At 45.3% G+C, this 13,916-nt stretch overlaps 1 protein-coding gene across 2 annotated transcripts in view; it reads right to left on the bottom strand.

The window, feature by feature from the left end:
- Window positions 1-1,931: 1,931 nt before the first annotated feature.
- LOC131060214 (soluble starch synthase 1, chloroplastic/amyloplastic) overlaps window positions 1,932-13,916 on the bottom strand; it is a 45,591-nt gene continuing 33,606 nt past the window's right edge. For both annotated transcript variants that reach the window (XM_057993374.2, XM_057993375.2), the window contains exons 11-15: window positions 3,193-3,317; window positions 2,995-3,103; window positions 2,844-2,899; window positions 2,479-2,518; window positions 1,932-2,362 (exon numbers count right to left, since the gene is read on the bottom strand). In XM_057993374.2, coding sequence (XP_057849357.2) covers window positions 2,201-2,362; window positions 2,479-2,518; window positions 2,844-2,899; window positions 2,995-3,103; window positions 3,193-3,317 — 492 coding nt within the window. In that variant the 3' untranslated portion in view covers window positions 1,932-2,200. The remainder of the gene's footprint in view (window positions 2,363-2,478; window positions 2,519-2,843; window positions 2,900-2,994; window positions 3,104-3,192; window positions 3,318-13,916) is intronic.

Below are 13,916 nucleotides of genomic sequence, written 5' to 3'. Positions count from 1 at the left end.
CATTATTTTGTCAGGGAGCTCAATAGTCGTGCCTTCCTCAGTTTGTATACAAACATGGATCAAGTTGAGGTCCACCTCCCCTATAGAATTTCCAACCAACACATTTTTCCAGCCTTTGACCAGTGCTATCAACAGCCTTTGTCCTTGCCCTCATCATGAGCGGCAGATTCCTTGGAGTTAGGGATGGAGTCCACAATCCTGTCCAGACACACCACGGTTTCAAGACTGCCAGTAGTCACTTCCCAAAACTCAACCGAACACAGATTCCTTGGAGTTAGGGATGGAGTCCACAATCATGTCCAGACACACCACGGTTTCAAGACTGCCAGTAGTCACTTCCTTCAACTCAACCGAACCGGTGAGGCCCCTTCAGGATTGACATCCTTCGAAAGGGCAAGAGCAGTGACAGAAATTGTCAACACCCTAAAGTCCGAAGGGGGTTCAGCTGGCAAGGGGAGATGGCCCTCACCCAAAGAAGCCACCATGAACAGAAAGAGTTCAAAATTCAAAAACCTTGCAAAGCAAGAGAGCTGCATGCTCGGTTACTCGTGTAATGTTAGATGACAACAATGACAACAGTATTACCTAAGAAGGTGCAAAGATATATAAAAGGACGAAATAAATAATTCTTGGTGTTTAACGTATTATATTTGTAAATTGTATACTATTGATTGTGGTAGAGGCACCACGAACAATTTATCGACAGCAATATGTTCTCGCTGTTTCATATATTATAAAATTGTCTATACTCTTTTCCATTACTTAAAAGAAAAAGGACTAAATAATTCAAACCAAACCAAGAAAAATAATTTAAAAATAAAATAAAACATTCAACTGAATATAAAAATTATTATTACCATTACTCTTAGTTATCTTGCATCCTGATAAACAAACTCACACACAATCAATTCCAGAAGCAGCAATTTACAACTGTTAAAACAATTATTAAAACAAAAAGGTTTACTCTATAAAATATGTATTCATTAATGCGATTAACGGAATAGTGTTTGCTTCTACTTTACCATTGCTCCTGCTTCACAATTATTTATTTATCTCCATGTATTCTAGATATTAATTTCACAAAGATAAAGATTTGCCACTAGAATAATTATAGTGAAAGGAAAATTTCAACTATCGGGATATGCCAATGTCCTGTAATTAGTTTACATTTGGTGTTTCAGTATCCAAGTTTATTTTAATACTATTGATTGGAAGTTTACTGCTGCAAATTTGCAACCCCCTTTCCATGATCAATTTATGTATATCATTGTAATTTGTTGCTGACTATGGAGTAGCATATAAATAAGCTTTGTTTATGTATGTATTTGTGATTAAGAACTACTGTGTTGGCAATTATGCCACGTAATAGATGCTCACAGTCTTCCGACTTCGACATACTGATCTTCATAGAAACTATCTCTTTGGCTGTGCCTCTTGAGGGATCTGTCATGGTCACTCCTAATTGCCTCTGGTTGCAAGAGAATATCTTTAACCGCTCTTACCGATAACTTTGAACCTTGTAGAATATAATGGAAATGGCATGCCCAGAACATCATCTTGTACGGAGGGGAAGAATTACACCGCGAAAATGGCTTGAAATTGGAATAAATAGGCTTGCAGCAATGGAATGAATTTCTTTTGTTCCTTGTATCAGCAAAAAGGGCCTAGCTCCTTTTCCATGCACAATCTATTTCTAACACAAGTCAACTATCTACACACCCTCATTTTAGTATTCGCATCAGTTCCCGATATCAGGCCGGATATCATATGTGATTACTTGTGAAAAAAAACATCATATGTAAACTGCTACCAACATCCAGGGAAGTTGAAATAAAATTGAAAAACATCTGTTTAAAATTATTGAGTGAGCATTGGCCAAAGTGTGTGTATTACGACTGGATAAATAGAGTAGCTCAAAATTCAAATGATGATAAAAAGAAAAAGAGTACAATGCTTTATTGTTTGTTGAAAAGTAAAATATCTTAAAAGTAATTTAGCCTTTCCTCCTTTAAGAATGTAAACTACAGAACAAACTGTTTTCAGTTGAAGCAAACATGCACAAGTGATGTGTTCAGGCAGCTTGTACATACAAGATCTCAACTTCAAGATCTATTCAGGTTCTATCCTACAAGTAGTTGAGTACATAGATTGTATTGAAACTTTCAGCAATAGAGCACTAACTGCATTAGAACGATTAGCATCAAGGTCTGACATAAGGTGGATCAATTGAAGCCCATTCAAATGCTTGTTCGTATTGTGATGCAGCATTTTCCCATGTATAGTCTTGTAGCATTCCTCTTTTCATGATCCCCTTCCATGAAGATTTATGTTGATGGTATGTTTCGATTGCTATCTTCAGCGTCTAGTAATTCAACCACAATTGATTATCAGTTGCATTGGATATCCTAAGGACCGAAGAGAATAAACAGATGTATATCAAACAAGCATTCTCACAATCAAATGAGTAAAGGATCATACCCCAACCATAGCTTCCTTGGACAAGGGAGAAAATCTCCACCTAAAAAGGAATACATGGAAAACAATATCAGTCGTAGAAATACACTCTTAAGTCATCCAGAAAATGCAATCTTTAAAAGAGACTCAGAAGTTCTAGAAGATTCATTTATGCAAGTTTTCAAACTTATTAGTAACGTATACACCAGCCTCCATAATTATTCACCATTTACCCAGTTTCATGGCCTTAAATAATTGCAGGGCTTTCAAGAAACCTTCTATCTGTAAACTAATGTTCACAGGTTTAGTCAAATGAGCAACCAAACTATGAAATCTCTAGAATATATATTTACTAAGCCTCTTCGGGCATTAAAGCTCATAGATCATACCCTGTCCCAGAACCTGCACCATCATTATCGAAAGGATTGAAGTCCTCCACAGTATCCTACAAGAAACTCGTGAAAAAACTATTAGTGAAATAGAAAGCACTTTGACATGGCATCAAAATTCTCAAATTCCAAATTCATGTGCCTTTCTTACCCTGAGGCCCCCAGTACAATGCACAACTGGAACTGTCCCATATCTCATTGCATAAAGTTGGTTGAGACCACATGGTTCAAATCTTGATGGCATTAATAATATGTCACATCTACAGCAAAAACAATCAGATTAATTGCTTTTAATTGTTGCATAGAAATTGACAACAAAATATGATAATTGGAAAGATGATTACTTTACCCTGCAGTTATTCTGTGAGAAACTGGAATACTGAACCCAACCCAACCTCTGAACTTGTCTTTATAAGAAGACTCTGATGTTTTCATCCAGGACTCGATGTATTCATCTCCAGAACCAAGCATAACCTGAAATGATTTTTTTTACATTGGAGACCGACCTCTCTCTGAATAACTTTAAAAATAATATAACAACATGAAACAGAACAGGACAGATCAGTTGGGCATTCTACAACAAGTGTCAGCTGCAGTCTGTGAATTATCATATGCAAAGGGAAAGTAACAAACTCTAAATGATCTTTTGGATTGCAGTTAGTTCCTACGCAATTCAAAATCAAGGCTGAGCTGCCCATCTTCATCTTACACACCGAAGAGATGAAAAGGTGGATAGAGTGAAGTATGGTGTCAAGAAGCATGACATGCAATCATTGTTGGTATGTGGTGACTGTCATTGTTGGTATGTGGTGACTGATCATGCTGTTGGGCTTAAATTTTGGTGAAATTGTCAGCCATGTTTCCCCCAAAATTAATTAACCAGGGAGTGCAAGGGGGGCCTTAGCAATCCGCCAAAAAGGATTTGATAAATAAGTGGATGTGTAATGTGAAAAATCATCAAATTGTAATTTGCTCTTCATTAGAAGATAAAGAAAGTGGATGGCTGTTTCTCTATGGATGTAGGCTTGTCGCCCACATTGGGTGAACTATGTTAAATTTGTGTGTTATTGTAAATTGTTATTTTTACTGTTTTCCCCCAAGGGGTGTGTGTGTTTCAATAGTGCATAACAGTACATAAATGTAGTAAATATGACAGCATACAGCAATGCAAGTAAACAGAAGAACTCAGATGTATGTATTCATTAATGTCAAATGCCAGTACATTCACAACATCACTTTGTCCCACAATAACTTCACGATGAAATAGGAAACCAAGTACATATATATAGGTGTCGGTGTAGGTTGTCCGATGCCAACTGTCGACAACCGTCACGTAACCACCGACCCTTAACACTCATAACGTTCTAATTACAATATAACATAATTACCCAACATCATCATCCCCCCCAAAAAAGAAGGTCGTCTCCTGACGACATACAACAAAATGGGAAATGACACTAAGACCAAACATGAAAATCAAAGCTGAGGGGGTACAGAGGGCATCCCTAATGAAGAAGGGGCCGGTGGTGCTGCTGCTGCCAACTGCTCCCTCAACTAGTGAAACTGTTGTGTCTTATGCTGGAGATCTCGCTCAGCTACCAACTGCCTCTCCCTGGATCGTTTCACCATAAAAAATGCCTCCATCAGCTCCTTTTGTTTACCATCCAACGCCTCCAAAGTAGATGTGAGAAGGGTCTCAAGGGCTGCCCGTTCTGCTACCTCATGTGCACACCCCGCCGTCTCCTGGGCCAAGTCTGTCCTAGCACGAGCCAACTCCTCCTCTAGGCTGGTCACTCGGGCTCTCTATTGTGCTAGCTCCATCTCCATCGTATGCAGGCGAGTGGCTAGCTCCTCCCGAGTTGTAATGGCCGCCACCCGCTCTGTTTCTGCTGTCGAGGCACCATGCTGGGTACGTCTGAGCTGGTAGTACCCGTCCCTGAAAGCTTGCTCTACCCGCTGTAGCAGCAAGTGTACTCCACCAACCTTAGTCGTCTCCCCACGCCTCCAATCTACCAACATCTCGGAAGTCTCCACAGCAGGCCAACCCCTGGCCTCAAAACATCTCCCAAACTCCTCAGCACACCCACCAGTGGCAAAGGCGAGGAGTCCCTCGACGGCAGACTACCCGATGGTACGCTCCTGGAGAGAGACTACCAATCTCCGTGCGCTGGCCTCAACCTTTGTTGCCATCCTCTACGCACTGGCTCCCATCTCTGCCAAAAATACCTCTATGTCCGTCGGCTAGCTCTCCATAGTGGCTTGCTCCTGCTACTGCATCTCGCCATCTCCTCCTCAAACCCAACGGTGTCCTGCAGGAAATCCATCGCCAACTCCTGTTGTCCGGCCTCTTGATGAGATCTACCCTCATCGAGGTCCACAATCTCTGGAAAAGGACATGGCTGGGGTGAGGTAGGCGGGGGTCCCAGTGGTGTCATGGGGGGCATCGCATAGCGATCCAGCCACGCATCCATGGTGGCATCATCATCTTCGGTCATCGTACCCTCTACTACAGAGACCTTTGTATGTACCTGCTCCTTCCGTACGTTAGACCCAATGCAAGGAGGCTCGCTAGGAATCAATGACACTGCTGGAACATCCTCGACTAGAACTGTTGTGGCGACCCTAGAGGGTGTAAGCAATGAGGGTCGGGGTCTCAACTGCCTGAATCCTGGGATGGGTACGGCTGGTATGGCTCCTACCATCACCCCCGAAGTCTGGAGAGGTGTCAGTCTGCCATCCTGAGTCAATGCTACTGGTGCATACACCAATCGGCCCACTTCCGTCGGTCGCACTCCACCTGCCGGTAATCCACGGATCCCTCTCGTCATGTGCCCAAAAGACATTGCGTGGCCACTACTCTCCTTCGTACTCGGGGCTTCCGCTACTTCCTTCCTGGCAAGGTGGAATGTATCATGACTCTGGCTACTCTAAGAAGAAGTGCCCTCGGAGTCGTCCCCTTCCCCCACAATACTATCCGCTTCTTCTGCAGCCTCTTCGTCTGCGTCCTCGTCAACTGTCTTCGTCTCCTATTCTGTGTCCACCTGTGGGGGTCTCCGTCGCTTCCTGCTAGAATGGGCTTCCCCGCTACCTGCCATGGTATCCTAGTGGGTCCAATAAAAAATGAAGGGTTGTGAAGGGTCTCTCGTCTCCCTTGGTTTCCATATGTGCTTCTCCAGTGTCACTTGTGTGCGTACGACGTCGAGGAACAACCCAATGGCGTGAAATGGCATATAGAAAGCCTTGTGTCGCAGCATCAAGAAGTCGTGGATTCTGTCAAACAAAACTGTTGCCCAGTTATACACCGTCCCGTTCCTCAGATCGATCATCAATGCAATCATGGGTACCGCCGTGTCCGATGCCCTGTTCGCTCCTGTAAGTCTACTCTTCATAACCCAGCAGACACTGCCAATCTCCTGGAACAATGTAGGACTTCTTCAACCCTCTACCCTTGGGTGCCTTGATCGCAGCTCATTCCCGATCTGAGAAATCACTTCGGCAAATTAACCGCAACAGTTGTTCTTTCCTTACTGGCGACATCTTCGTGGCATTCTTGTCTATTTTCGTGCCCTCGTCTAGGATGCCAAATACCCTAGCAAAATCGTCGGGTACAAAGGAGACGGTCACAGTGCTCTGCTGGTACGAGAAAGTAGATGCCCTGTAGCACTGTCATATGTAGCCACAATCATCCGCAAACACGATACGAAATCTCTAATGGCGAAGATGGGCATTTGAATTGCCCAATGTACCCAGGCCTTCCTGAGAGATTCTTTAATTACATAATTATCTGGGGTTTCCAGCCACCGGGTCCTGCACACATTTCCGCTCAATCCTTCAAATGTAATAGTGTCAGGTGTGATTTTCTCCAGCATTGCCTTCTTCTTGGCTTTTCCTGTATCCACTGACCCTGCAATTTTTACTCCCGACTGCAACACTCGCTTCCCCTTGTCCTTGGCTGCCATGCTTCCCTCTACCATTTTCCTTGATTGTGACGGTTGGTCTAACTGCTGCAACCGTTTTCTCCAGTCTAGCTTTCCTAATTTTTGTTTTCCTAATTCCATTTGAATGATTTAAGTGTTGGCACCAATACTTTAATATTTTCAAATACCGTTACTTCCCCTTTTTTTCTTTTTTTTTTGTATCCAGCTATAGCATACGGCGTTGTACTTTCTCCTGGACTGTACGGAACCCTTGCCTTCATATTCGATTCCCTTCACTGACCACATGTACGGATGTTTGTTTGAAATTCCTGTCTGGCACTACTAATAATGTACGGCCCAATTTAATGTCTTCGTACGGTCTCAATCCTTCGCCCTTTGTCACCTTCTTGGCCGTACGGACCCTTCCTATTGATTGTACAGATTATTTCCTTGGATGAATGCTTTTGCTTGTTATCGTACAGATTTCAAGTACGGACTTAAGAAGATCGCCTGGCTGTACGGATTAGGCGTGGTCTCTTCTCTTGTGTTGTCGTATGGATTCGTATGCTCTTAACCATACAGATTTTAATTTGTACGGTCCTTTTCCCATTTCCATAAGGCCGTACGGATTATTTTATTTTATTTTTTCGGTCTGTACGGATGCACGTGCTTTTTTTTCCGTACAGTCGTACCTTTTTTCTTTTTTTTTAAAGTATTTCTTCGAGAGGATTTGGGGTCGGTCGATCGGCTCTGCTCAAGATATAGTTTTAATTTCAACCCATTGATGCTGCCTACAACCTCCCGTCCATCCAATGTCCACAACTTCACTGCCCTGTTCTCTGCCACCTTGCGGACTTTCTATGGTCCTAACCATCTTACCTTGAATTTGCCTGGTTTAATCTCATTACGCCCATTATATTTCAGTACCAATTGTCCTGGAGCACACCTCATTCGTTTTAAGTGCTTGTCGTGCCACAGCTTCCTCCTTTGTTGGGCTGCCTCCGTAGCCCACTGGGCCATCATTCTTTTCTCATCCAACTCGTTCAAGACATACAGCCTCTCCCTCAGGCTCTCCATATCCCCCAATCTGTTCTCGATTGCAATGCGAAGGCTTGGCACCATGAATTCCGCTAGCACAACAGCTTCATGTCCGTACATCAATTGGAATGAAGCTTGGTCGGTGGTCACCTTGTAGGTTGTGCGGTAGGCCCACAAGACCGAAGGTAATTTTTCTTCCCAGTCTTCTCCCTCGACACCACAAGACTTGTAAATCACTCCCATGAGAATCTTGTTGGTAGCCTCCGCCTGCCCATTGGCTCGCACGTAATAGGGGTTGGACAATGAATGAAAAATTTTGAATTCAGTAGTGAGGAGTTTGATGACGTGGTTCACAAAATGTCCACCCCTGTCGCTGGTCAACTGCATAGGGATACCATACCGTGTAATGATCTGCTCATAAATGAATCTTGTTGTACTTATGGCCGAGTTATCAAGCAGGGCTTGCGCTTCAACCCATTTGGTTAAATATTATGTGGCTACCACAATGTAGCAGCACCTCTTGGCATGGCTGGCCTTGAGTGGTCCAATAAAATCCAACCCCCAGCACTCGAATAGTTCCTGAGCATGCAAAGGGTGGAGGGGCATGAAATCCCTCTTCAGCAGCTTCCCCGCTCTTCAGCACATATCACAACCTACTACCCATTCTCTGACATCATTATACAATGTGGGCCACCATAGGCCCACTAGCAACACCTTTCTTTCCGTAGTGTCTCGTCCCATATGACCTCCCGCGGGCCCCTCATGTGCCTCCCTCAGAACGCTTGGTACCTCTTCCTCCATCACAAACCGACGCAACACCTGGTCGGGTCCCATTTTATACAACAATCCATTAATCAACTGAAACGTGCGGCTTCTCAACACGAGTTTCCTCCGTTCTCCAGGTGGCATACCTTGCAGAAACACGGAGGTGGAGAGATATTCCCCGATGGCAGTATACCATGATGGCAGTACTGCGATCTTAAATAGGTGAGCATCTGGAAATTCATCATTCACCCCCTTTGGTGGCTCTCCTGACCTAATCCGGGACAACTGATCAGCAATGACATGGCTCTTCCCTAGCCATACAATTATTGTGAACGTGAACTCCTGAAGGAGCAGTAGCCACCTGCTTATCCTACCTTGGATAATGGGTTTATTTACGAGGTACATCAACACCTAGTGATCCACATAGAAAGTGAAGGGTGTCGCCAGCAAGTAGTGCCGAAATTTCTGTACGGCATAGACCATTCTGAGGGCTTCCCTCTCAGTGGTATTGTAGTTCTTCTCGGCTTTCGACATCAACCGACTGGCAAAACAGATGAGATGATCCAACCCATGTCCCCCTTCTTGTGCTAGTGTAGACCCAATGGCATAGTTCGAGGCATCCATGTGTACGTGGAATTCTCAGTCCCAATTTGGATAGGCCAGAATGGGTGCTACCACCAGTCTCCTCTTGAGTTCCTCGAATGCTTCCCCTTGTGCCGATTCCCATATGTATGGTTCGCCCTTTCTTGTCAGTTTGTCCAGTGTGAATGAAAGTTAGGCAAAGCTCTTGATGAACTTCCGGTAGTATCCTATATGTCCCAAGAAGGACTTGACTCCCATCACATCAATGGGCGACTCCATTTCTACAATTACCTGTACCTTATCCGGGTCAATTTTCAGTCCAACTTTACAAACGATATGGCCCAGCAACTTTCTTTGTGGTACCATAAATCTGCATTTCCGCAGATTCAAGGCAAGTTTGGCCCTTTGGCATCTCTCCATGCACTCTCTCAGTGCCACCAAGTGAGCGTGTTCGCTACTGAAAATTGACCAGTCATCCAAAAAGGCTTTAAAATTTCCCACAGACATCTTATCGAAGATGTGAAGGACTATCCTCTAGAATGTTGTCGGAGCATTGCACAACCCGAACGGCATCCAGTTGTATGCATAGACTCCGTCCTCCACCACAAAGGTGGTCTTCAACTTGTCCTCCTCAGCTATTGAAATCTAATTGTATCCGGAAAAGCCGTCCAGAAATGAGTACATTTCATGGCCAGCCACCTCTAGGATGTTGTCTGTGAAAGGTATAGGGAACAGATCCTTAATGGTGACTGCGTTGAGGCACTGAAAATCCACGCAGATGCGGATCTGGTTGGCCTCCTTCTTTAGTGAGATCACAATCGGCGAGACCCACTCACTTGTCTCCACCCGAAATATGATGTCGGCCTCCAGCATCCGTTCAATCTCTTCATTCACCTTGGCAGCATAGTTCTTATTCATTCAGTACAGCCTCCTTCGTACCGGCTGGGCTCCCGGGACCAATGGTATCTGATGGACGCACAATTTTGGCAGAACCCCCTTCAAATCCTTGTAGGACCAAGCGAATACGTCCTTCTATTCCATGAAGATTTTGAATGCTGCGGCCTTCAGCACCGGGCTCCAATCGTCACCTACCCAGATATTTCGAGGGGTAGCAGTGTCTCCTAAGTTTGTCTCCTTCACGGTGGGGTCTTCGTCCCGCATTGGTCAGTCCTTTGAAAATTTGTACGTCGGAACATCATTTACTTTGGCGTCTCCCTCCTTATACTCCGTGTATTCTGGTGGAAACTCCTCCTTCTCGCCTGGCTTGTCCTCAATTTGCAGCATGTGACAAGCAAGGTGAAACACTTCATAACCTTCCATTTGCTAGTGGAAGAGTCCATTCAATGAGGAAATGTCATCTTCTAAGCAACCATCAAGTTCAAGCACTCCTTCATCGTTTGGTTCCCTCTCGTCTTTACCTTCATAGGAATCCCACTCCCATCTGTTTGAGTCCTCTGAATCCGAGTCAGATGATGCAAGCTCCTCGCCGACAACCTGGGTCCTTAGGTCAATGATGTACTTCCGCCCACCTTTCTCCATGGAAAGGGTGTTCTTCTTCCAGTTGTATTTCACCTTTGTTGTTACCAGCCACCCTCTCCCTAAGATGGCGTCATACCCCTTCTTCTTAAGTGGGATTACCACAAAATCTAGTAGGAAGGGTTGTGTGCCAATAGTCACCGGTTGAGCCATCAAGGTGTCGAGTGGCTTGATGTCGTGTTGGTCTGCTCCCACCAAGTTGAATGTGGGTGGCCATAGTGTTGGCTTCCCGAGCTTCTTCCATGTATCCTTCGGCAGCACATTTACCCTCGAACCTCCGTCCATGATGGTGTCCTTGAGGATAGCCCCGAGGATTCCCATTTCCACTACCGCAGGATGCCAACCACTATTTAAGGCCAACAACATTGGGTCAGTCGAGGGGCTGATCGGAACTTCTGCCTGTGTCACACCCGAAGGTGCGTGTGTAGTGGTTTGTACGGAACTGAAAATGGCGGTTCTCAGTTGTGGCATTGTGTCTAGAAGGTCCTTCACCCTTATCGGCACCTCCATCTACAAGACTTGCCCAATTATGTTTTTTTCGGCTTCAGTACGGGATGATGTACTCACCACCTCTGCATTGTTCCGTCGTTCTGCCGTCATCTCGCGCTCAATGTTGGCTTTTGCCTCCCGTAATCTCTCCTTCTCCGTATGGGGGTCGAGATAAGTGGCCTTTTTGGTCTGAGCTCGAGTGATTGCCAGTACTTCTTTATCACCAGTCTTCTCAATATTGAGAAGATTAACCCCTGGCTTGGGGCAATTTGTCTCATCGTGGTCTCCAGGACCACACCATCTGCACAAGTTTTGGGGTGTCTCCTCTTTCTAGCAATCCCACGCAAAGTGTCCCCACTAGTTGCATGCCTGACATTGAATCATCGGTCATCCCTTGGCATCATACTGCATTCGACTCCGATTATTGCTATTATTATTGTTGCCTCTTCCTCCCCTTCGGTTACCTCTGTAACCGCCAGATGATGTCGTGGTGTTGGCTTGAGGCTGCGATGTGCCTGCTGTCACTGACGGCTACTCCTGGGTGAAGAGCACTTGGTTTCCCCGTGTGTTCATGTTGTAGGGACATTCTTTGGTGGAGTGTCCCAACACTTGGCAAATATCGCAGAAGGCCTTTTTTGGACAGGAGCCTTTTGTGTGACCTTCCTCCTTACATTCCGCGCACCACATTTCCTCATTTTTGCTTGTGCTTCCCTTCATGCTTTTGAATTCCTTCACCATGCGATGCATATCCTTCTGAAGGGCTTGCACCTTTTTACTCGACCCCTCGTCGCTGCTACTTCCGTCGGAGGAGTCCTCTCCAGAGGATCTGTCTTTCTTTTTCCTAGATGTCTTCCCTTCACTCTCCAGGTCCATTGCTCGGTTATAGGCATCTTCGTAGGATGTGGGGGGTAAAATTTTCATTTTCCTTCTGAGTGACGACTTTAAACCCTCCACAAACCACCTTTTCTTCAATCCATCGTCAGGCTGGTTGTCCATTCTTCCGAGCAATTCCTTCAGGCGTCGGCTATATGCTCGGATGGTCTCACTTTTCCCTTACTTGGTGCTCGAGATTTCTGCCACAATTTCATTATCGTCTTTGAGGAGTCGAAACTTTGTTTTGAAGGCTTTGTGCAATTCATCCCAAGTTGTCAGTTTGGTTTTATCAACATCCGAGTACCAATCGATGACGGCTACTCGTAGGGTGGCGGGGAATTGCACCACCCAATCCGCCATGTCGGCCACGCCATTGGCCGACCAGATTGTCTCACATGTACGGCAATGCCGTACAGGGTCTTCTTTCCCGTCTCCGGTGAACTTAGGCAACTTTTGTCGATTTGCCATCACATTCCTTGGTAGCGGCCCAGTCTGCCCTCCGGAACTCGAACTTGACCCTCCAGGAACTCCTCCTCCAGGCACTGGTCCTCCCGAAGGTACTCCACCGAGATTTGGTCCGTTGGGTCCCACCAGGTTGCCCTGACTATCAGGATGTGATGAGCCTGCACCGAACAAATTGCTTCTACTACCGTGACCTTATGTCCTTCCGACACCTTCGGTCACACCGGTATCCTTCGCCTCTCTATTCTCGGTCTCTGTCTCCTCTTCCCTCCTAGTCTGGGCACCTCTGTATGGCGTGTACAGCTCTACCGTACTCCCATCACCAATCTCTTCCAATGTTAGGGAAGGGTCCCCCAAGCGTTTCCTGGTTGTTTCTATTAGTACGGAAACTTGGCCCTCAGCACCCGAGCCATCATTGCCAGTTGTGTTTTCTTCGGCAAGTTTCTTCAGTAGTCGCCGACATTCTGCTTGTTGTTCTAACCTCAGCATCCTTGTTGCTGCCTTGTGCGCATCTTCTTCCTCCCTCGGCACACGATTTCTATCCTTATTTAGCGTCACGGGCATCAATTCCTTCTTTTCGTGGGGTTGAAGGTTCGTCGACGGCTTTCGTCATGTTCCTCCTCTCGGCGACTCCTTTCTTCAAATTGTTGCAGAATTTGTTGTCGACGGGTCTCGCAGTAGGTTTCTTCCCGGCGAGTTTGGAGAGCAAGGAACGCTTGTGCCAGCAAGTTTGGCAAGTTGTTCATCAACTGATTTACGGCAGGACTTACGCCAAGGGCACTCCACACTGCGTTCTCAGGGACGTCCTCGATCGTGGCCTCCCTCCGTATGTACGTTTTGATGGATGCCTGGAGAATGTAGGTGAAATCCCTTGTTAATGCTCCCTCTCCTTCAAACAACTCCGTCGGCTCTTCCTCGGGATTGCTGCCGGTTCCCTCACTCACTAGTTGCCCCATTATCGTTGTGCCATGTAGTAGGTTCCCGTCATTCCAAGTTCAATTTGGCAAAGGCGCCAGATGTTTTCCCCCAAGGGGTGTGTGTGTTTCAATAGTGCATAACAGTACATAAATGTAGTAAATATGACAGCATACAACAATGCAAGTAAATAGAAGAACTCGGATGTATGTATTCATTAATGTCAAATGCCAGTACATTCACAACATCACTTTGTCCCACAATAACTTCACGATGAAATAGGAAACCAAGTACATATATATAGGTGTCGGTGTAGGTTGTCCGGTGCCAACTACCGACAACCGTCACGTAACCACCGACCCTTAACACTCGTAACGTTCTAATTACAATATGACATAATTACCCGACAACATTTACCTCTTTTAATCTGCATTATATTTAATATTGTTTATTGCTCTGGTCTACCTAAAACTTAACAACTAGTATCAGGGCCTTG

This window comes from Cryptomeria japonica, chromosome 3 (assembly GCF_030272615.1).
Source record: "Cryptomeria japonica chromosome 3, Sugi_1.0, whole genome shotgun sequence".
Taxonomy (NCBI): Eukaryota; Viridiplantae; Streptophyta; class Pinopsida; order Cupressales; family Cupressaceae; genus Cryptomeria; species Cryptomeria japonica.
This window is presented reverse-complemented; position numbering and strand designations above follow the sequence as displayed.